The following is a 25327-nucleotide window of genomic DNA, read 5'->3' as shown; positions in this document are numbered from 1 at the left end:
TCCCAGAAATAGTAGAACTAGGAGCATAAACCTCCTGGATGCACTCTGTGAATACTCTAGTACAACAAATTTACCTTTGAAATAGCAATAATTTAGGAATAATTCTAAAACAGATGTAAAAAACTAAAAGTTCATTTAAGTTTGACTAGAATTTTTCCCCTCTCTTCACAGACACATACTCCCTACAGTTAACTGTTTTTGCAAGTACTTTCCATATGCTGCCTCTCTTAACACTGTAGTTTCATTGCTGTTTAAACCAGTGCTACCCATTTCTTGGTCCCCAACAATTCATTCCCACCCACACTCCACTTCCTACATCTATACTAAAACAAGAATTCATGTAGCAGGACTATGAATGAAATCAGGGAACCAACTTCGAAGTAAACGAACCATTTCTGTTATCAGGTTTCACTAATCCAGCTCAAAGTGGGTGACCTCAGGGTGAGAACAGCTGACTGGGAAACTAGGACAAAATAACTACATAAATTAAAGTTCAAATATTAGAGACCTTTCTATACCCTACCACAAGCATGCAGGACATTGTGTAATCAAGTGCAGTCTATTTAATCACTTGTGCCTTCCAACGGGGTCAGACAGCAAAACACGACCATGAAGGGGAGTAAGGAGGAAACCCATTCTCAACAGGCTGAGATCCCTTTGCAAAATGTGAATGCCCTATCTCCCAAAATAAGACTGAAAAAAGTCACCATCTCACTGACACAGTTCTATATTCAGGAAAATTGCCTAGCAAAGACATGACAATTGTCAATATTTGTTACCTGAACTGTAAGTGAAGAAATCAGGAAAGTACTTAAAAAGAATTTGTGGGTTTTATATTTATAAAGCAAAATGTAACAATCTATTTACTTTAAAACAAATGGCAGAACACTGGAAACAGACATTAGAGAAAATAAAATCCTCCTGTGTTGTTAAAATGAACAGCTTTTGAGGTCACCTTCTGACCACTATTTGTTATTAAGAACAGGTAATTCAGCTTCCTTAGTAGTTTAATCACTTAGAATAATGTTTTATAATGAATTACTTGTAAATGACAAAGTGACAGTAATCTGACACTTTTCAGAGACAGTTCTGGATAAAGATGGAAACAAACTGACAGCAGTTAGAGGAAACCTCTCCAAACATGTGCAATAACATCATTGTGAGGCTTTGAATCTGCAGTTTCTCTTTTTTTTTTTAAAAAAAAAATATAAATCAGCTGAAAATTCCTAAAGAATGTCATGTCTCGAGTCTCTCAAGGATAATGGTTTGGGACTCAAAAATGAGCTTCAGAAATGCCTAAGGACAAAGCTCAGACAGATCTGTGTTTCCTCAGGTGCCCCAGCCTAAATGAGTTGGGCATCTACAAGAGGTTCACAAGGTTAACTGGAACAAGAAGTCAGTCACAGGAATCAAAAGCTGTCTTTCTATCCCCTCTCCCACCTCTGCTAACAGCAGCCAGAATCCTCAAGCACAAGGAAAGGGTGGAAGAGGCAGCCTGAATACCAGAGCCATGGGAATGAGTGAATAACTATCTCAAGTGTGGTTTCCAGCTCAAGTAAAAATTAAGCTAAGATCGTGAGTGACCAAACAAAACCAGGCATGGGCCTGCCAAGACCTGGCCAACCCACAGAGGGCTGCAGTGGTAAAAAGACAACAAAATACCTAAGGGAGACTAGGTATGTTAGATTTACCAGTCTAACCACCCCTGATGCTTTGTGTATGTCCTGGCTAAGCCACAACACGCTGCATTACCAGCTGTGGAAACCACACTGCTGCCTTCCCAGCAACGGGACGCAGACGAGCGGGATTTATCTGCAGAATGTGTTCTGGTCAACCTCCAAAGAAGTACTGGGCAACAAGATAGGCAAAAATTCAAAAATTTTTTTCACCTCTCCATGACAGTTATTGCCAGCCACGATGCTGAAGCAGACAGATCCCCTGAAGACACTTAGTCGATACAGCTCTGTGTGTTACCTCTGGTATATCCTCTCCTCGTCCACCCATCAAGCTATTACTTTTCTTTGCTATCCACTTAAGACTATTAAAAGATGTCTGAAGGCAAGTGCATGTAAATGAAGCTGATAATACAGAAAGATCTAATTCTACAGAAAACATTATGTAGACCCTGCAGTTTCATTCCTCTGTGAGACAGAGCACTGTTCTAACACATTAACTTCCCACAGGGTGCTCAGATCATCCTCTTCTATTACTGAAGTTTAATCCATTTACAAATGCTTGAAGGACTAAATTATTAAAACTAAATTTGTGCTCTGCTTGGACACAATAATTGTATATGCTTCATGGACAATGTCATGGCAGAGATTTGAATTCCACAGTTTCTACGTCTAATCATTCTTATTTCACAAGATGCCTTCAAGGCTATGCTGCATATGTAAGCAATTTACCCTTATATTACATTGGAATCATTACTTTATTTAAAATATGCAGTTAAGCTCTGCTGAACACTGTTGTTTAAATCTTAATGTAACTATTTTTTACAAAAAAAAAAAAAAAAAAACCAAGAAGAGCACAAAAAAAAAAAAAAGAGAAATCTTACATTTCAGATGAACAGGACTTCCAAGAAAAAAAAAAAAATCTATATTGAGATCTGTATTTCTCATTCAAAGGAATGAGAGTTCACTGGTTTTCTTTCACAAGTTTTAATAAAACATGATCTATTCTTTACACTTTATTCTCCACTACTCAAATTTAACCTTTCTATGCTTTCAGACTTTTTAAGAACAGCTATTGTATAAATTGCCTCAGATAAAGCTGTCTCTTCACCCATCTGGAAGTGTATTTCTAATTCACAGCCATCTCTGCATTTTCCCACTGACTTTTGTTGAACTTTGCACATCTCAGTTACACCTCAGTTGAATGCCAAATACTACATTTTTGTATTTTTTCAACACAACACATTGACTGTTCATGATATAAACACAGAAAAGGAATTCTATGAAAGATGTCCAAGGTGTCAGCATTTAAAGTGCATAATTACAACCATGGGCAGATGGCATCACTTTGATTTTAGTGACTCATTCTTTGGGAAGAGTTTATAAACTGAATAGTTCTATAGCAATATGTAACAGAGCTCCACAAATGACTGCACAGGCTGAAGTTGGCAGGTTCTTTCTTAACATTCTTCCCTCCTCAGTCTACAATACAAACCTACTAGAAGTGCTTTCTTGAAATATTATCAACATTCCATCCCTCCATCTCCTCTGAACACTACTTTTCCTATCAAGGTGCTCACAAATGCACACAGTAATTGCATTAGTTCCTTAGCTTTAAAAATAAATGCTGTGTTCAAAGATCTCACCACCTGACCAGCTTTCCTGCAGTTAAAACAATGCAGGCACAGCATAGCTCTTATTTTAATTTCATTAATATCTTCAGCTCCATTTTTCCAAGAGATCCTTTCAGAACATTACCATCCTGAACATTTTAAAAACGTGTTTTGTGTGCACAACCTTCATACAAATCATTTGGCCAAAGTTCTGCTGGCTTTAGTTCACTGGTGTATGTTCCTGCTATAAAACTGTGTTTTTCATTTAATGAATTCCTGAAGGGATATCACTACTCAGATATGAAAAACTATTATTCAAAACACACAGAGAAGACAGCCCAGCAGTCTGAGGCTCAAAATGATCAATTTTAATGACTGAAAGGCTGAAAATTCAGAACAAGGCTTTCAGCTGCCTAATGACTTTGCCTGCCTTTCCACATCCTGAAGCCAGGAACTGCAAAGCATCCCTTTATGGTATGAACAGAACCAAATCCAAACTTTGTCCAACTTTTCAGTATTCAGGCTCACAGATAGGACCACTACATTGCTTGAATACAAATGCTAGAAGTACACAGGAATTCATACTAGAATTCCGAGACATCAGTGTGCCAGTTCTGATGAGGTGACATCAAAACCCAATAACAATTCTTCCATTAGTTTTACTTCACCAACTGGAAACAAAGAACTGCAGTATAACTGTACAGAGTGTTAAAAAAGAGGTAATCATCACCAGAACTGTGTCCTAAAGGACAGATTTTAAGAAAATAAAAGTAGAAAGTAGCCAGTGGACCCACAGCCTCTAGTTGTGACTAAAAGTTTACTTCATCCAAAATCAGTCATTTAATCCCTAAAACACCGATCTAAAAGGGAATAAACAGTACATGTTAACTCACCATGTAAAATTCCCAATGTTTTATATTTCAAACCAATCGTATCCAATGTAGGATACATTTTTTGTTAACTCTCATGGGCTACCAACACTCAAAATATCAGACATCCCATACAGAAATTAATACTGAACACATGCTTTAAGGTATGAGCAAATCACACATTTTCTTTTGATTTGATAGTGCTAACATACACTGAAATTTTATCCTGTCAATCACTTGAATACCCACATAAAAATCAAACTGTCAACTATATTACAGAGGCAAGTAATATCCTCCTCTTTATCAACAGGAAAAACAGAAAAAATAATGGAGAAAAGATTAAGCTTTGAAAAAAGTAACACTACCACAGTGTTAAACCTCTTGCAGTACACACTTCACTATTCACATTATCTAAATAATACTGGAAGACTTGTATGCTGCCTGTGAGGTCAGTAACACTGAAGATCCCAGAAATAGCAGCTGTGATTAGAAATGACACGGAGCAAGACACCATTTGAAAGGTCTGCCTAATGTTATTCTTCTCTCCAACAATATTTTAATTCCTCTCTCAAGACAGAGGAAACACTATGAAATAAAAGAATTCATTAAACAGGCAGGTGTACAGGACCGTATGACTCTTTTTTTAGATATATACTCACAACATTTATATCCATACAGTGTATTTTGATTCTGGCTATCTTTCATTTAATTTCTATATTTATTGTACATTAAATTATTTTTAAGAGCTTGTAAAGATTAATCTACATTTTAGAAAAAGTGAAAGCCAATCCAATCTCAGAGAAGCCAAAAGCAAATACATCTTAATAATAAATAAAATCTTCTGGCTATGTATGGTGTTAAAACTTCCCAGCCTTTTTCTCCCTAAATCTACATCTGGATATTCAGGTTTACATGAGTCATTCACCACCCTTTAGCTGGGCTGGAATCAGTAGCTCAGTCAAGCACACATCCCTGATGACCCATGATCCAAGTCTAGAACATTACCTGCAGATAGACAACAGGCATTGTGACACTGGGGGAAAAATGGGAAGAAATTAAATTAGCTTCATGTACCTGCAGAGGCATATTTGTGTGTGCACATCCCTACGTGTACCTTATCAGCTGTGTCTGCCACCCCAGAAAAACAGCAATTTCATAAGTTACCTCAGCCACTTTTGGAGGGACTCCATCACCAAGGACTTCCCTGATGAAGCACTGTTGGGTCATATAATATGAAAGTCCACAAGTTCTCTTGAAAGCATCTTTCAGTCGCTTTAGCTCTATGTCTGTAACTGTATTGAGAAGAGAGAGGGGAAAAAAAAAGGATTTGGTCAATAAAGATGTCACAGACATGTAATAGCTTAAGGCCTCCCAAAAATCCTACACACCTTACATTCACCTTCCCAATAATAAGATAAGAAGAAATTAAACACACCTAAGAAGACACTAAGTTTCAGGTGAATAGTGGGGAAAAATCTGACTGCTAGAAAATGAGATCTAATCTTCCCCCCCAAAAAGGCAAAGTGAAGCAGACCTAAAGTTAACATCAATGATATTACAACAGCTCACTAAGTTCTCTCCGATTACAACAGCATATTATAATTTGTTCCAAGTTAAGCACCATTACTGTCCCACAAAAGGAAAACAAGCTTGTTTTATGACCAATTTTACACATAATCCAGAGAAATGATCTGTGACCAGCAGTGGTGAATACTAGGAGCAGCTCCAGCAGTATGCTTCAAGCAGTTTCATCTACCAACCAACCTACCTTTCTATATTTAAAAAAAAAACAATGACCTTCTTACATGCTCATAAGACAGTACAGCAAAGCATTAATTTAACAGGAATACTACAGTTAAACTTTGGACTAAATGTAATTCTTCACCTAAAATCTTCCTGCACAGTGAAAATCTGCTTGCCGGCTAAAACCTGTTCAACCTTGTTCACAATCTGTAAACACGAAGAGCTTAATGACATCACATTTTCACTAGCACATGAGCTTCCTGAAAAGCAGTCCCAGCTTCCAGGTTTTACAAGTATAAAGTAACTTTCTAGCAAAGTGTTTAGGAAGTGCAGTGTCTCTCTGAGCAAAACAAGTCCTTTGTCAAAACTCAAGTTGCTGAGAATAACACACCATGACCTGGATCACATGTGAATTGCCACGTAGTACAGATGGAGCTATTTACCACCTCGAAGCCAGAAGAAATGATGCTCTATGTGAGAGCTGCTTCACTGTATTTATAGTAAGGCATTTTCCTTACCCTGATATAACAAGCCAGGCAGAATCAACACTGACATGGCCAGAAGCTTGTCAAGCTTTTTGCCAGCCAAAATAAAATGGAACGCTTAAGAGATTAATCCAGCACTCTCTTGAAAACTTCTACATTGCAATTAATTCATCCATCAAAAGAAAAATCACTCCTTAAAGTAAATCACACTGAAACACTCCTGCCTAATGTTAATCCTAGCCAACAATGAAACAATCTAGACACAATTGTGTCTAAAACAAGAACAGGGTTATGTTTCTTCTACAATTTTATTATAGATTCAGGGGACATTTGAGCAGAAAAAAAAAAATCTAAGTATCCAAGAAATAAACCTAAAGTGTGACCCACAGCACTGGTACTATCAGTTAATGTGGATTGCCAGCCAAAATAAAATGGAACGCTTAAGAGATTAATCCAGCACTCTCTTGAAAACTTCTACATTGCAATTAATTCATCCATCAAAAGAAAAATCACTCCTTAAAGTAAATCACACTGAAACACTCCTGCCTAATGTTAATCCTAGCCAACAATGAAACAATCTAGACACAATTGTGTCTAAAACAAGAACAGGGTTATGTTTCTTCTACAATTTTATTATAGATTCTGGGGACATTTGAGCAGAAAAAAAAAATATCTAAGGATCCAAGAAATAAACCTGAAGTGTGACCCACAGCACTGCTACTATCAGCTAATGTGGATTTGGCAAAAGTGACTGGACTCCTACTGAAGGCAAGGAGAAGGTTGCAAAGAAGACCTGTCAACCAGTCCTACTAAGAAGTTATTCTCAGAATAACTGAGTTATTCAAAAATAACTCTCAGTGTATCATTTAGTAGCTTGAAAAGTAACAACTTCCACTCCTTCCCCAAGACATGTTAAAACGACTGATGCTGGCCATTTAAAATCATCTGCAAAGCTTTGTGAAAATAAGTTCATTATGAAAGTAACATTTCTAGAAACAATACATCCATTACTACAATACTACTACAAATTAGGTTCCCCACATACCCACAAGCTACATTTTTTTCTCTCAATTCCACAAGTCCTACGCAGCAAGCATCACAGACCATAGAGATATTTTTAATCCCACCTTTAGACATAAATGTAATTAACAGCTCTGTTTTCTACACTGACTTAGGTTCCTTCATTAAATGCATTCACTTTTTCCAAAAGCACAGACTTACCAGACACTTTCGTGAGACAGCTGTCTACAAACACCTAAGAAAACACCATTCACAAGCTGCTTTCATGAGACAAACAGGACAGACACTACACTATCAGATACTCTGTCACTGCATTCACAGCCTGACAGTGAAAAACAGAACATGTAAGACTTCTCAAAATAAGATTATGGTAGTCAACAGCAAAACCCATCTGCACATCACTCCTCCCAAGAACAGGTGCCACAACCCCCATCTTATTGCAGACAGGAACACAATTCAAATTGCACACCTAATTCTTCACACCTCAAGGCTAGAGAAGCTGACTTTATTGTGAGGTTCTAATTCTAAATAATATAAACAAGTTTCAGTGGTTAAATACTGGATTCTAACTCCTAAAGAATTTATCTGCCTAATTCCAAAAACTACCACTGGTCTTTTCCATAAAAGTCACAGACTATGTCATTCTGTCCAGGTAGCTTTACTCATGCAAACCTCCTCAATGCTGCTATAGCTGGATGGTTTCAAATAAAGTTAAAGATGGCTTAACAGAAGATTAGTGCTGCATCCAACTCTCCAGGGAATATTTGAGCTCCAGAGTGTTTAATAAAGTTTAAATGAAACCATGCAACCACAGCTAAAAATGTCACTGCAACTTAACAGTAATTGTAACAAACCTTCAACTCATCCAGCTGCTAAAGGTATTTTTAGTTTAATAGAGTTACTTAAACTTAATGCTGTTTATATGGATTTAGGACTCACTATTCTCTTAAAATCCACATCTGTCCAGGTAATGTGTAGTACCTCCCAAAACACTCCCATGCTGGAACTCACCCTCTCTGTACTGCTTTCACCCCACATATTTATCACCGAGTCATCCCTGAGTTTTCCTTTTAGAAGAAAACTGTATCTGAAGCTCAAGCTTTGCAAGCCTAGATGCCCAAATCTCCACTAACACCTTATTTAGTCACCCATATAAAACTGACCTGAATTTCAGAGGGGATCCACGCCAACTGTGCCACTGAGAGACACAGGAGGTGCAGGGAATCCCTCTCGGAAAAATTATGCTATGCTTATGTAGAAGCTTAATGTTAGATACATTCTGGACATTAAATATAATGTTCCATTTGAAAAAGAAAGGCAGGGAACACCTCTGAAGTTACTGTCATCCTCATTAAAACTAAGAGGAGTGTGTAAAACCAAGCTTAATTATCTGAAGCAGTTGCTGTTTAGTACTCTCTGTAACATTTACATGTGCTCTATCAACTACTTTCAGACTTAAGGTCTGTTTTGCATAAAAATTGTAGCCCAAATAGTGTAAATAACCCCATGAATTGTGCATCACACAGTTTCTCTTCAAGCAGCAAATACTACTAGGTTTGCTTACTCATTCTGTAAGGTTAAAGTAACCTCTTTAGATGTGCCTTAAGTTCTGTTTAACTCGCCTAAGCTGGAGGAAATGAACCCTTACAGAAGAGCTTTGGCAAGTTTTGCAGACATGTTTTCCTGTTCATTTTAGAAACTTTTTTCTTTCCATGTCCTGTAGCGTTAATCCCACCCTCACCTTCTTGTCTTTATCTTGGGAAGTTTTAAAATGCATTGTTAGTAAAGTTTGGCTCAATGTACAGCACGACCCCTGTCACTTCAAAGACAAAGGTCGTACTGAAGAGCACAGGACAACTTTAGGCTACAAACACTCGTGCAAAATTCAGCCAGCTGGAAGCAAACACCTGCCTCAGCAAAAGTTACTCTGCTGTTACAAGACTGCTAGTGAAAATGATTAAGTTATCGTTAAAAAATGACAACATAACTAAATTTTGCTTGTGCATTTCCTGGTTTGGAAAAAGAGACAGAAGAAAATTATTACATCCAGGCCAGTTCCTCATTGATTGAAGCACCCACATGTCATCTCTAGCAGACTTCCTTAGAGACTCATGAAGCTAAGCTAAGATTTGTACACATTACCTCAATTGTGTGTTTTATTCAAATACTCCAAGTAGCTAAAATCTTCCATAAATTCTATTTTTCTTTAATGATGCAACACTAGGAATATCTTTGAGGTCAAAAACGTAACAACCACCATGCACTACAGCCTCTGCATGGCACGAGTAACCACCTTGCCCCCAAGGCAAGAGCCAGCAGCAGAGCTGATCTTCCCCTCTTCCAGACTCTTCCAGGCTCTTCCAGGCCACGGCCACTCTGCAACACCCTTGTGCAGAGGTTTAAAGATTTACAGAGGCACTGGAGAGAAGCAACACCAAACCTTACGAGCAAGTGCTGCTGCTTAAGATGGAACAATTCACACGTGGATGTTAAGCATTATAAGAAACAAATACTCATTTTGAAGGGAGCCTGTCTAAAGGTTAAAAGAAGTGGTTAGTCAGGCTTAACGGATTTATCATGGCTTATATAACATAATTACTATACACCTTGCCTATGACATGTGCAAGGAGAGCAAGCATAATAAATGCATTTTAAATTCCAATTTAACATTTATTAGGAAAGTCAAACCAGCCACAAAAAATACCTTCCTTTGCCACACTTCCTCCCCTCCCCTTCAAAAATCCAAGCACAGCTATGTAAAACACTGTGGTGATAGAGAACAAGATACAAACCACAGCTTTCAAAAGCATACAGTTGTCTGCTGCAATAAAGGATAAGAATAAAAGCATAGCATTTTAAGTCTTATACTGCTGGAGACATTCAGGCAAGAGACAATCTCTCCAGGTTGTTTTCTCAGCACTACAATGAATATAAAGTGTAATTCACATGAAACAGATGTTTCATAAACCATCTAAGGAACTCTGTAGATATACTCTAAGCTGCTACTAAGAAGCTGCTTTAATCAGTGAAAAGGACAGAACTCCAATAGTTTAACTGAGGGTAGGTGGAATTAATCTTCCACGGCTACTACAAACTGACAGACAATCAACATAATTACAACAAACTGGACACAAACAACACAGGTATCTGTTTTCTTTCCTTTCATCTTATTAGAGAAAGCAGTGACTGCTGAAAACAAATCAGTGATTTGGTAACCTCTATTAACACCAGAATCACAGAAGTAACACACAAGTCATCACTTCCATTAGTATGAGCAGCAGTAACAGCACCAAAGAGGTGATAAAATCTGTCTCAAAAACCTAAAATATTTAATTTGGCTACACAAAAATAAATTATTTTGTCTAATTTACCCGTAAACAGCAAAAAAGTAACAAGCCAAATCAAGGCAGAAGACCATAGTGTATCAACAATGCTGCAAATCAAAACAGGAAACAAATGACTGCATAAGCAGGAAGACCAAAACAGAGGATGAAAAGTTCAGTTAAGGTGAAGGGTCAGGAAACTTTGAGCTCACCCAACTGAAGCACCTTACAACCTATCTAGTAGAGCTGGTACTTTTCCCCTGAATTGCAAGCCTCAAAATGCCCATAATATTGTACAAACACACACACACAAAAAAATTCTGAATTTCCAATGTCACTACTGGATGAAAAACAGCTATGTCAGTGCCTTAAAACAAACAAACAAAAACCCCTCAAAAAACCACCAGCCCTGCAGATCTCAAGTATACAGAGCAAGTGATAATTTGCAACCATCAGCATAACACTGCATTTGCTATACTAAAAATAACCAAACCTGAATTTTAATAAAACAGACAACTTGATCATCCTTCAGCAAGCAAGCAAAATTCACCTACTTCAAGCTCTTCCTGACTTTCAGCTCAGGTTTTAATAATTCTAATATTTTGATTTTTAAGTGACAATTTTATAAGTTCACTATCAAACTCACAGGGCATATAACTCTCTAACCAGACAATTATCTTCCCTGTAATCACTTGCTCAATATTTCCCCCAGGAATCTTCATCCTAGTTATACATGGAAATTTTATTACTTTTTTCATTAGTCTTTATTGTGACTTAATGGCTGCGGTTATGAAGTTGTCAAGAACTAAAGCAATTACTAAAAAGCTTCAAAGAGGTAAAGTGTGCAAGTGAATGTAAAGTATGTTTGGGAACAACCTCAAATAGGAAGAACAAACTGCAAAATACAATTGAGATAAGTGAATCAGCCATGACTAAGAAGACAACCTCCACACCCAAACATTCCTGCCAAAAAAGAACCCTCTTGAGAATATTTTGGGGGAAAGAGAGACAAAAAATCCTAACTCCCCTAACAACAACAACAAAAAATTAATGCAGTCTGAAGGAACCTTTCATAGAGTATCAAAAAAGGCACCATTCAAGTTATGGAGGGCATCTCATTAAAGACTTAACTGTCTTAACATGACATTTAACAGTAACAGGAATTTAAGGATAACAGCAACACAGTTTTGGTATTTGAAAAAAAAAAATCCAATTATTCACTGCAGTTGTGTTTTTTCTCTCCTACCTATTCTTTGTTTTTTGGTAGTAGTGGCTTGTCCTGGGGATAAAGCTTTTTGTGGTTCTATTAGACCCAACCATAATGCATATCAAAGGTTTAACATCTTGTGTGCAGAGGGCAGGAGGAAGATTTAGTTATTACAATAGGATTTGCCAATTTTCTGTAACATGAATACTTAGCATTTATGTGATGCTTTTAATCTTCAAAGAGCTTACTTCTCACAGTTACTATCCTCAAAAAGAATGCTATTAAGTATTACTAGCCTGCTTTATCCATCTGCAAAGTATCTCCATCAGGGCGCACACTGTCACATTGCTGTTTAGATGATGTTTGCTCCAAGCAAAGCTCATCAGCACACGTTCTGTGACAACCCTCCCCACCAGACCTGTGTGCATAGGAATTGCTACATAATAGCCCCAACAGCAAAATAATCCTCCCACCATCTGAGCACTTCCATCTTACTGGCTCTATTTCACGTCCTCAGGAATTAAATGAGCCTAGTTTTATATGCTCACTAGGCCAAACCTGTAAGTTACAGAAGTATCCTGGAAATTCAGAAACCCCAACAGATCGTTAGAATAACTGTTACCATATGTATGACTGCAAATTTAAGTGAAATATACTGCAACATGAGGAACAAAAGTAATTGATAATAATTAAAGCAATGGTAAATTCATTCTCAGTGACTGAACAGTGATCCCTAGCCCAGATTATGTGCAGGTTGCCTGCTGCCTTCCCCAGCAAGGTCAGAGTACTCAGCACCTCTTCCCAGGTGAGGTGCTCTTACTGCTCTAGATACTGAGGAAGCCACTGCTGACCCTGGAGAAAACACACTCAGCTAGCTGACCCACACAGACAGACATGGAAACACTAGAGAAAAGTAAAAGGAAAGGAGGCAGAGGTACAGGTTTTAAGTGATTTTAAACACCGAGTCTAAGCCATCTCTGCAGCAACACCACCAAGAACCCTGAACTCCCCTCCAAAAAGAAGCATGGACAAAAATTCATCAGGAGTTAGCTGCCTAGAAATGAGCAACACTGTCTGGGATGCCTGCCTTCATCTGAGCAGTCATTGCCCTTTGTCCAGTTTCTAACCACTTCATTCCTCATTTTCCTTTCCTTTTCCACTACCAACTTCTGATGCTTCTTCAATTCACCTAGTTTGTACATGATTTCCTACCCATTCCCTTTAGAACAGACACTTAGTCTGATTTAGATTAGAAAGAAAACTCTGCCCTTTTGAGTTCTGCCTTCATCAGTTTTCCTGGCAAATTCGCTGAAGGTTTGTGTTGCCACAGGTGAGCAAAACAGCTTCTGTCACAACTCAGAAAATCTGCTTCCACTTCATTACCACTATGACAATCATCTAGACATTTATGCTTATTAAGATACACAAAATTACATTATATAACTCATTTCCAAGAAATAAACAGCCCATTAGAATGAAAGGCAAAGGCAAATGCCAACTATGTAAACGTAAACACCACATAAGGACCTCACTACAAAACAAATTGTATTAGAATGAATATTTCATATCCTCTCTCCCAGTGTCAACAATACTAAATTTGGCTGTATGAATTGTTCTTTAATTTAAAAACAAAACAAAAAAAAAAAACCAACAACATAGTCTAAGCCTGAAAGTTAAACATATTCTGCAGCTTCTGCATAAGAAGGCAGTGTTTCCTGTAGCCTTTAGTGAGGACTAAAGGCAAAGAGTTTTAATTTGCAACTCCTGGTATAGTTTTGACCAACTATTTATTCAAGTTTTAGTCTCAAGCAGCTAGAAGAGCCAAGCCTAGTTATGTGTAGTACTTAAATATTTTGACAAGTACAGGATAATAAAAGATTCATATATTTATACATGGCTAAATCTTCATTTCTAATGTTAGAAGAAAAATATTACTCACTTGGAAGTCAAGTGTTTTGGCACAAACATTACATACACGTATGTACACAGAGTGAGGGACAATGAAAGGTTCTGTATTTTGAGCCTTCCTATTATCAGCTCTTGGGGATACATCTGCCTGCAATATAACATCAAACTCAGATGTGAATTGAACTGGTTTAGTGTCAGGACAAAAATTCATGTCTTCTGTAACAGTGTTATGAACACTTGATACGCAAACCTGTGAATGGCTGAAAAATAAAAGCAGAATCACAACTAGAGACATTAGCCTATATAGGCAAGAAATGAAATAAAAATGGACAAGGGGTTAGTTCTGGGACTCTACTGCACCTTCATCAGAACACCAAGAACTGAATCAGAGACCTTTTTTAACAGACAGTAGCAAACAACCAGCACCACTATTTCCAAATTCCATTCCCACTGCTGCATCTCCTGTGAAGAGAATTCTCCATCAGCAACCAACAACTAGTATTTTGAAGAACTACCCTGAAAGACACCATAACTACTTTTAAGTATATCTGTGCCATAGAACAAAATTTCTCACTGAAAATATTTATCTCTGGATGTATACTGTTCTGAAGTCCCTCCATGCAGAGGAGTGAAACAGTGTATTGACACACACCACGAAACAGCTGCAGGGGAAACCACTTCCAGCAATTTCACTGCGCCTGACCAGTTTAGATTGATGTGATGACTCAAATTTTGGAGTTTCATATAAACACACTGTCCATTGTTTTGCACAAGAGAAGCACTGAAACAGAAAAGGTACTAGAACAACTTCACACCAAGGAGCCACAATGCCCTGAATAGTGTCAGCACTTGGAATCTCTCCCTGAATCCCTGAAAAGACTCAGAAGATATCCCCAAGGACATTACAGCCTCTGTTAGAAGCAATGAATATACATAATAAATTATGAATGCTTTGTAGGAAGAGATATTTATCAAATATTTTAGATTTTTTTTTCACCTCTATTCTTGTAATACTCTGGCTTCTGCAAACATTTAGTCAGTGTATATTATGGTTCCTTCCTCCTTTAACCTGTCTATGTTGCAATCTACTCATTATGTAAAGAAAAAAGATTAGTTCATAGAAGCCATTTAGAGAACTATTCTTTAAGCAAGGTGATTAGAACACAAGACAGTTGCAGGGAACACAAGAAAATGGGGAATTTGCTAGTGGCAAAAAGATCGATTATAACTCCTTAGGAAAAGAAAAATCATGGTGTTAGCTGCAAGACTGGAAAACAGGCACCAAAATTTCTTCTATTACTTTTCCACTGATAACACCCTTCGTTAGCATCCTCACAGAATACAGAGCAGGCTACACTGACTCCACTGGCTTCTGCAGCTGAGGTTTAAAGCAATGCTGCTTCAGCTGCATGAAGTGCAAATCTAATCTTTAAACTAAAATCCAAGATTTAACTATATCACATTGTTAGGGAAAACATGGTAATAAACTTCTTTACAAAACCAGGACATTTCCTGTGCAGAGTAACGTTCTGTTTCTGGATAACACCTAACAACTAGGAACATGGACTGAAAAGAAGTGCTTCTTCAGCTCAAAATAAATTACGTCATATTAAAGTTAATTTTTAGAATAAATTTAATCTGCAAAACTGAAGTTCTCACAATTACTATCCCAATACTTTCAGTTCTTTTTCTCTACATCCATAGGCTTAGTAGACCTGGAACTTTCTGTTCTGCTTAGTTTCTTGAGTTTCTTCCACATTTTTTTGCATTCATGGTTTCAGAATATTGAAATGAGAAATTTTCCAAACTAATTCAGTAAAATTGATCACTTAAAACAACTGTCAAAAAAAAAATTATTAAATCAGTCTTGTGATCATGAGTAGAGTTCCACTGAGACAGGGGCATATACCTGTTAAAGTACTTCCATTCATGACTTGCTGCCAAAGCAGTCTGCCACAGGACGAAACCTGAGCACTTCCACTATTGCTGTGAATTAAGATAAGGAATATCAATCCAAAATACAAAAGAAATATAAGCATATGTTCTGTTAAGCACTTAAAACGAAATTCAGTTGTATGAGTGGCTGACAACTGAAAGACCAAGTAACAAAAAAGATATGATATGATATGAATAAAACCCACAGCTTGTGAGGAAGAACTCAAAAAGGCTGATAATAGGTTTTACCTTTAAAGGACAAGGAATACATTTTTACACAGAATGCAGTTCTCTCTTATTTTGGCCTGGTGACATTGCCTCTCATAACTTCTGGTCCAATTCAGACTCTAACATACGTGAACCAGCTTCAAAGGATTTGGACACAAAAATTCTCAAAATCATCAAAATAACTGTTACACAGAGCACTGCCAAGTACAGCTCAGCTCTCCCTGTGCAGCTGGAGGTTGGAGGCACGTACAGCACTGCTGGCTGCTGGGGCTGCCTCGCTGCAGACCGGCCCTACACCGCCCTGCTCTGCAGCTCAGGACAGGCACCTGCAGAGCACCTGACCAGAAGAGAAGTCAAATCCCTTTTGAAGGTACAGAATGTCTCACTGACTTTTTTAAACCATTGTAAAAGTCGTGACTGAACTGTATGGCTATGTGTAACACCAAATGGTATCTCTGCCTATCCTCTCAGTTTGGCCACTCACCCATCGGGAGTAAGAGGCTGTCCTGTTCATTTCAGCATCCTTGTCCCAGAGCCCCTGGGTGGTCTGCAGCACATTCTACCCTCATGCAGTGGTGAACACATTAACCTGTGCAGCTCATGAGTACAGAGATCATTATTTTGCCCCAAATACACCACACGAAAAGCACAGAGATGTTAGGCTCACCAGCAGAGCTCCATAGGACAGGAGAGGCTTGTTACGTGCTGGGATAGGCTAGGAGGAGGAGGGAGAGGAAGATTTAAACACCCTGGAAATGAGGGCATGTCACTTGCTTCACCAAGTCACCCTACCTGTCACAGCTAATCACTGGAGTGGAGGGAATGATTCAGGTAAGGAACTATTCCAGTGCTTTTCACCTGCTCATTACAAACTGCCTTGATTATCACTTGTCCAAGCCTTTCTCAGGCATACCCTATTTTGCCTCAAAACCAAACAAAGGCCTTGTTGCAAGTCACAGAATCATGGAATCACTTTGATTGGAAAAGACCTTTATGATCAAGTCCAGAGTTTTAGGATACTTCTTTAAAGAAAGTAATGTTGTTGAACTATTAGATAATTTAACCAAGGAACACACATCTCTACCTCCTAGAACTCAGAAACATCAGTTCTACATTAAAAAAATGAAGGAATATTTTGTCTTAATGACTAATGTCTTAATGGTCTACACAGAACAATACTGTGATTGAATATAACTCGCATCAGTTTTTAAACAGATTTGATGAACCAGTACAAAGGCTATATGTAGATATTTTGTTTCAAACCAAGATCTGAACCCACCTTATACCCCTCAAGAACCAGAAATCCAGAAGAGCTTTTACAGCAGTTCAAAAAACCTGCAGTTAATAGAGATGCACTGTTTCCAAACATGTCCCAACCTATGACTACGCCAACTCTCCTCAGCTGTAAACACAAGCTCATAAAAAAATCCACTCAGAAGTGTTAAAATTCATTTCATAAAAGAAATGCTGAGTATTATTACACAGCTAAGCTGAAAACACTAAAGCTAAACAGACACAGTCATCACTGACAGAAGATGTCCCTGAAGAAAATGTGCATTAGGATTTTGCCACTCTTTAGGGAAACAGGGTATTTTTACTCCAATAAGTACTAGCAATAATACAGTATTCAAAGTTTTGTGAATTAGGCCCTTTTGAACTCTTAGGCAGACTACCTGAATAGATTTTTCTTCTACATTCATCTTTGCCCAAAGGCTTCATTATGTAAATGACCTTTTCATATAAAAATTAAATGTTCAAGATATTTTTTGTAGTTCAATACTGCAAATATCACATGGACACTCACAGTAATTCACACTAAGTATAACCTAAAGAAAATGCAACTGCTCCAAGCCATATAAGAAATAACCTGGGTTTAAAATACTTTAAAATTTAAAAGCTTATTTAGAACTAACCTCCAGAACTTTCTTTCCTATACAGGCACTTAAATTAGAAAACCATTGTTTTTATTATTAACAATACTGATGACTAGATTGTAAAATGCAGTTCTGAATTCACACAAATAGAACTTGGAAGACCTGCACACTTTCCACCTCATTGGATGTTCCTTGCAGAACCCAGCTAGCAGTCAATACTCAACTGGAGTCACCTAAAGAGAGGCTGGGCAGTTGAAATCAAACGTTGTGCACTCCTGAGCAGCTGCCACTGAACACCAAGTGCCACATGATGTCCAGTAAACAGAACTTAGCACAGCTAGCTAGCTAGGGTGCAGTACCAAAGTGAGAGCAAACACCACACTCATTAAAAAAGCAAAGATTTATCAGGTGAGGAGAGGCAGAAAAGCTCTCATGCTTCTACTCATTAAGAACACCACTTCATAGGTGTCCTTAAGTACCTACCCTGGTAAGGTTCCACAGCAAGACACCAAACATTTCTTGGTGCCCACCAGTCCCTCAGCCAGCAGCAGTACAACCAGAGTACAGCTCCCCACCCACAGAAGAACACAGCACCTACCTGGCCCAGGACTCCTCAGGTGGATCACAGCTCCCCACTAAGCAAATCCTTAAAATTCACAGATTACTATTAAATAACCCAGGAGGCCCTAAAAAAAATCAACTAGGTAGCTCTGGTTTACAACAGCCCTTCAAATAACTTAAGTCAGTGGGCAGAAACAATTCTGGTATTTGAAGATGCAGCACTTCTTCCATCCTTCCTCCATTTCTTTTCTGGTTACTCACTGTATTTTTAAGTTCTTTGTGGAAAAAATCAGCAGAATTATTTTAAAAATAATTAGCAGGCAAGTCATACAGATGCCATGATAAAAGCTCAAGGACACAAAACTCATTAGACCTACCTGGCACTCCTCATAAACCAAATTATTTAGAACAAACGTATGGATTCACAGCCTAATAAAAAACATACTCCATTTTCAAAAGAGAGTCTGTAATTTTTTAAATGACATCCATTAGTAATATCTGTTTTGTTCAAATACAGAAAAATCACAATCAGTCCTATCACAAACCCCATCACAGTTATACAATAAACGTGATTTATAGAATTAAATAGATATATCATACCTCACCTAAACACATGACTTGCTAATGCTATGCTCTTTCTCTCTCACAGAGCTTGTCATCCCTTCACAGGCCCATTTTTTGAATGTGACTTCATTTTTTTGAGGACTAGAGAATTTAGTGTCTTCCTTAGTTCATTAAATCAGACAGTAGGCTGGCTTCCCTTTCAGCAGAAGAAAGGGGGTAAGGGCTGTTTTACTGATTTCTCCCATCAGACCAGCAGCTAGAAAGCCTGATACTGCTACAGGTCAAGTACAACAAAACTCAAGTAGCCTCCATTTTTTTTTTCCTCTCTTATTTTCACACATTTCATTAGAGATGCTTCATGTAATTTTGAAAAGCTTCCTAGTTTCTATTTTTGTCTTATTTTATTTTCTCTGTAGGACACTATCAGGTAGACACAGGACTCCAATGTTATATTTCATAAAAACAAGGCTTTACAAAATTCAAGATGAACAGAAATATTTCATAGGATCTGTCAGGTTGGAAAGTATCTCAGGACATCACCTAGTTCAACCCTGTGCTTGAAACTGGGTCAACACTGAACTCAAAACAGCTTGTGGAGGGCTTTGTCCAGACAGGTCTTGAGAATCTCTAAGAATGAAAGTTCAACAACCTTCTCTGGGCATGTATGTTTTAAAAACAAAACAAAACCAAACCAACAAACCAAGACCTGCCATTAAAGGAGTAAAAAACTAGAAACTAACTAGAGAGAGGTGACTACAAAAGTAACTCATTTCATTGATTAAAATACAAGAAAAAGCAAAACAAGCAACAGTTATATGAGCTACACAGACATATAACTTAAAAACAAGTGTTTTGAGAATTCCATTTTAGTCTACATCAATACAAGAAAATGTATTACACACAATAGCCTGATAGTGTATTTCTAGCTTAAATCAAGATGTTTAACACTAAAAATGAGGATTTGTTCAGCTTATCCTTTAACTTCCAGCCACCACAGCTGGAATGATATTATCAATTTATGCTCATTTGGCAACTTTCCTGACTGCTTTGATTTGAATCTCTAGTAACATGCTGACAGGACAAAAATGCAGCTAATATTATGAGACTACTATTATTTAGAGACATGATTCACCTGCTGAAGTGAGAAACCAGAAGACTCCCAACACTTACTGAACCATATTTCAATGTTTTGAGGGCTTTTTGCTTTAAGATGTTCAACTGTTTTCTTGTTTGTGAAATACTTACATTCTTATATCTTCTTTTATCAGACTGGCATCACTGTATGCACATCTAACACTGCAGCACTTACCAAGTTACTGCTATGCTTGGTACAGCTGGACTTGGAAACCATCTAAGAACTACTAAAAACCTACCAAAAGGTATGTGATCAGCTCCCCCAGACCCACAGCACTCACACAGCCTAGGCAGAAGGCAACGTTTTCCTCTAACCCATAAGTTTTCAGCTGGTATTTTGTAAAGAACTTCTAAAGACCCCAAAAGGCATCTGAGGAAAGGAAACTGTTAGCTGACTTCAGTTCACTATACAAATGTTCCTCATTTCCAATAGGAAATAACTTGGGCAGTTATAAGTAAGAATTTGAAAACCACCAAGTATACTTCCCTAAACTTGGAACCTTAATTAAAAGAAGAGAAAGTGGTCACTGCATCTTAGCAGATGAAGAATTACAAATAAATAACCTAATAACAGCCTCTAATAGGAGCCTCTTTTTATCAGTTCCTCGAAGTTTAAGCAGAATTCCCTGAGCCACTTGTGCATTGTAGAACATGCTCAGCAGAGACTACTGAGGTATCCTCCCAAAACAAGCATCAGAACTGAATGCCAAAGTTGTGAAATAATTACTGCTCTGTGAGTTTGAGCAGCTACTTGCAGCACTAGAGATTTATAAACAGGAAGTGTAAAGCTATGCATTCATACCTGCTGTAATCATATGATAGAGCCCTAAGCCATCAAATAGTGGCTGACATAACAAGTCTCGCTGTATAATCCAGACTGTCTCAACACTGGATCCTATTCATTCTGATAGCTGGAAAAAAAAAAGACCAAAGAAAAAAGTCTGCTGAGAGATCTTGGCGTTTTCATCACATGCATCTGAAACCCAAAAGCTCCTTAAAGAGGACTCAGGTTTATACCCCTAGAAAACAACATATCCTGAAGAACATTCACCTAACTACTGTGATTCAAGCACTGTTTTTCTGATATAAGAGAAAAGAAAGAGCAATTGCCTTCATGGGATACAGAAAGAAAAGAATAAACCACTAAAATGGTTCCCTGAATGTTTTTCCTAAAAATACATCTGGGATTTTAAAAGTTAATTTCATAGTCTGGGGTACTAAAAAGTCATCTTCTCTGGGCTCAAGGGCCAAGTTCACAGATTTTGTCACCAGGTTGAGATTAAGACAACCTCAAACAAATGATTACATAATTGCACAAGTCTTCCATCATCCTTTTGTCACATTTATTACATCTGTACACTTGAGGATGTTAATGATGAGACACCAGATATACATGCCTTGATTTAAATAAAACAAACGTAGCTATTTTTCAAATTCAATCCAGACACAAAAGGTCATTAGCAAGATTTACCCTCAGCTCATCACGTAACATCAGCCATGCCTGGAAAGCAGGCTCCCCACCCTCTTGGGGGATTTAAGCAGGTTTTCATCACTTTGACAGGCCTGTTGTTCTGCAGTTGGTGCCATCTTGGAGATACACAAACAGGAAAGAAAACTGTCCTCAAACCCCACTATTTCATGACCTCTCTGAAGACAAACCCTGTGCAATTGATATACCTGCAAGTTTTGCCTCAGTATTTGCTGGCATTCTAATTGCATACACATTTTGGAAAGGCAGCACTATTTTTGTTCTGACTTTTTGCTCTTTTTCTCAGAGATCACCGTGTACAAAACAAGACAAATGGATTTATTGGAAGCCACTCATTTCTCCAAACAGTACAGTCACTGACCACACTGACAATGTGGGAGTTCCCCCTTCTCTCATCCCAGCATATATGCAACAAAAATTTTACCTTGTTTTAAGCAGAAAGAAAACCCCAGCTTCCTCTCTGGTACACGTTTCACAGATCCACGATTACTCATTGACGTTTCTTTTGTTTAAGTGTCTACCTGCCTGAATATTTACCATCCATAAGCTGAAAATGGTCTGAATCAGTGTGACCTGCTCTAAGCAGCCCTCACAGAAACTCCAACTATAGATACCACAGTCTCTTAATTTTCAAGTACCTTCACAAATTTACACTCAGTCTGAGATTACATTCTGAAAGTCATTTAAGCAGAATATATTAACAGTCACTGGATTATATAGTCCTTAAGGATCTGAAAGGAATTGGCCATCATTACCACAGTCATCTCTAGAATCCATATTAAAATACTCCACAGGCAACGTGGCACAGTGCAGGAGCTAATACAATAATAATAATAGAAAGTTCTTCCTCTTATAAAGTTTTTTTGGCCCCAAGACAGCCCTTTAACGAATCGGGTGTTGAGGCTGCCAGCAGAACAAGTAAAAGATAAGGCAGGCTCAAGAGAGGTACCTCTTTAGCATAAGGCAAGGCCTAACACTGGGAAGTTCTCAGAGGGAGCAGCCAGGCAGTCTGACGAGCAGAAAGGGAGTAGAGGAGTCAGAAGTGAGAGGCACAGAGTGGAAAAAAAGCACCAAAGCAAAAAGGGATCCTGACTGAGCTTGGGAAGCTTGCCTGACTTGCAGCACTGCCCTTGTGAGAAAGCTGCTGTTGGAGCTTAGGGCTACGAAAATAAAAAGGAACAAACTCAAGAGCCAGGCTAACAGTTTATGCCACCACAAACTTAGTTTTATAAAATAACCAATGATCTTACACCCAGTCTGGAATGAAGCACTTTTACTTTGTAGATGGGTCATTATAAGTGGATTTTACCTCCTAAGAAAGAAGTCATCCTCAGGAGGAGGTCTACAGGGTCAGGATGAGCTCTCCTCATCTCCTCACACCTTCAGAACCTGTACCTTTTCCACAGCAACAGGCAAAGTCATGCCTCTGGCTACTATATATAAGATGATGGTAATCTGGCAATATTCACAGCGAGAGATCTCTACAATAGCATCCCTTACTTTTCACTCCCCAACTGCACAACTGGACACAGATTTTACAGGGCATGAGGGAAAAAGAGACTAACAAGACTGAGTGTGACCTGCACTGAGTGGACACAACTTCATCATGCCCTTCCTTCCCCACAGCCCCATCAGCCCCAGTGCAGTCAGCGAGCTGTGCCAACCATTAGGAAAAAAATAAATAATTGCAGCACTAACACCTGCTGCAGGGTGAAAAAGGCCAGGAACACCAGACTGCCCTCACATTTTCATCTCCTTGAGTAGAAGTTACATTTTAGCTACATTCATTTATATTGTGAGTGTTTAACCACAAAAACTCTTCTCACCTTCGCAACCTTTGGTTACTCCCAAAAAGGAACAAAACTGTGGCCGTTCACAGCTTAGAAGTCAGTCTTATTTTCTGAAGCTTACAGAACCAGCAGCATCCCTTGCACTTATCCAGATACTCTGAACAACTGAAACTAAAACTCGTGTCTCAAAAATAGAATCACAACATTCTGAATGATTACTACTTCTGCAATATAGTTACATACTGTTGATTACGTATGAAGAATTCCCAGTTGAAGAATTTGTGTAACATCACCTAGTATAAGACTCCCTTGGCATTTAATGACCAGGACATAATGTTAGAGAAGGTAGATCTACAGCACAGTTCTGTGCAAGTAAGAGTGGCCTAATAATGTTTTGATAACTAGCCTGTTTTATCCAGACAATGATTCAATTGGCTAAGTAAGCGTCTCAAAAATAGAATCACAACATTCTGAATGATTACTACTTCTGCAATATAGTTACATACTGTTGATTACGTATGAAGAATTCCCAGTTGAAGAATTTGTGTATCATCACCTAATATAAGACTTCCTTGGCATTCAATGACCAGGACATAATGTTAGAGAAGGTAGATCTACAGCACAGTTCTGTGCAAGTAAGAGTGGCCTAACAAATCATGTTTTGATAACTAGCCTGCTTTATCCAGACAATGATTCAACTGGTTAAGTAAGCAACACAGTTATTTAGCAAAACATCCATTTATATTAGAGAGCCTAAAACAACCTTTGTGTTCTCCTACAGAAAAACAGTATTAAATGCCTCATACGGGTAGAAAAACATCAAAGAAAAATATAACATTCACTCTTCAAGAAATTATTTTAAATAACTTTTTTAAAAAAATCAATCTTATTTTTATGTGAAGTTAGCTTCTAACCATGAGACATCCAGATCAGCTTCCTGGATTTTGAAGCAGTATATGAGTTTAAGTCTAACTTGAATATTCAAAACATTTGGGTTTTCTCATTTGTGAGCTTTGGAAAGCACTCCCCAACCAAAGGTGTGCATTTTCCACCCAAGCCCTTATTTCAAAGACTTTTTGTTATATTTGATTTCACCCCTCTACCAAACTACATTTATGACTCCACCTCCTCTAAAAATACATACATCAATGCTTTTAAAGACTTCTCATGCTTTCAGTAAAAGTAAAATTCTTCAAGGCTGTTCTGTTTCAAATCTGTAATGAAAGTGAGTTTGAGTCACATTTGTTTCTTCTGCCTGAGAGAAGAATGTTGCTCCATTTCCTATTTGACATGGCATCCTTCAGAGGCTCCACCATCAAAAAAAAAAATCAAAAATATTTAATAAAATTCCCATTTCAGACTAACTAGTATCTCCTTCAATTAACACTCAATGTTTCCTGCCAGTTTTCCCTTATCAATTGTTACATGCCTCTCTGTTGTAAACAGAAATGAAAAGGGCAGCCATGTACTGGTTCGAGTGTACAAATTTTATCAATGCTTTACATATCAAACAGGTGAACTGCTCCAACAGTGCTGCAGCACACCAGTGCGTGACAGAGCAACAATCACAAGTCACTGTCCTCCCTGCAAACCATTTACCATCGAAATTTACTGTCCCTCTTTGTCCTTGGACTTGGATATCAGTTCTAGAGCAAGGTAGCCGACAGGGTGTAGCTTGGCTGTCGCCTTGGAGCCCTGCAGCTGCAAGTAGTCAGCATCGAGCTTGTTTATGTTTTCCCTTTGCTAGTTCCTCTTTAAATTCTCCGGAGGGATCTAGAAACGGACTAAACCAGCGATATATATAAAATAAGCCACGCAAGTTACATCCATCTCTCGCGGCAGAGATGCAGCTGCGTGGTGCCTGTGACGGACAGCAGGGAGTAAACATGCGGAGCCAGGAGCTGCCGGGAG

General features: G+C 38.2%; 1 protein-coding gene across 1 annotated transcript in view; it reads right to left on the bottom strand.

The window, feature by feature from the left end:
* Window positions 1-5447, bottom strand: part of USP32 (ubiquitin specific peptidase 32) — a gene marked incomplete at its 5' end in the record, with an annotated part of 52646 nt that extends 47199 nt beyond the window's left edge. Inside the window, one exon of the mRNA XM_008937399.1 lies at window positions 5320-5447. Within this exon, the coding sequence (XP_008935647.1) occupies window positions 5320-5447 (128 nt within the window). The remainder of the gene's footprint in view (window positions 1-5319) is intronic.
* Between the last annotated feature and the right edge of the window lie 19880 nt (window positions 5448-25327).

This window comes from Merops nubicus, unplaced genomic scaffold (assembly GCF_000691845.1).
Source record: "Merops nubicus isolate BGI_N331 unplaced genomic scaffold, ASM69184v1 scaffold7883, whole genome shotgun sequence".
NCBI lineage: Eukaryota > Metazoa > Chordata > Aves > Coraciiformes > Meropidae > Merops > Merops nubicus.
This window is presented reverse-complemented; position numbering and strand designations above follow the sequence as displayed.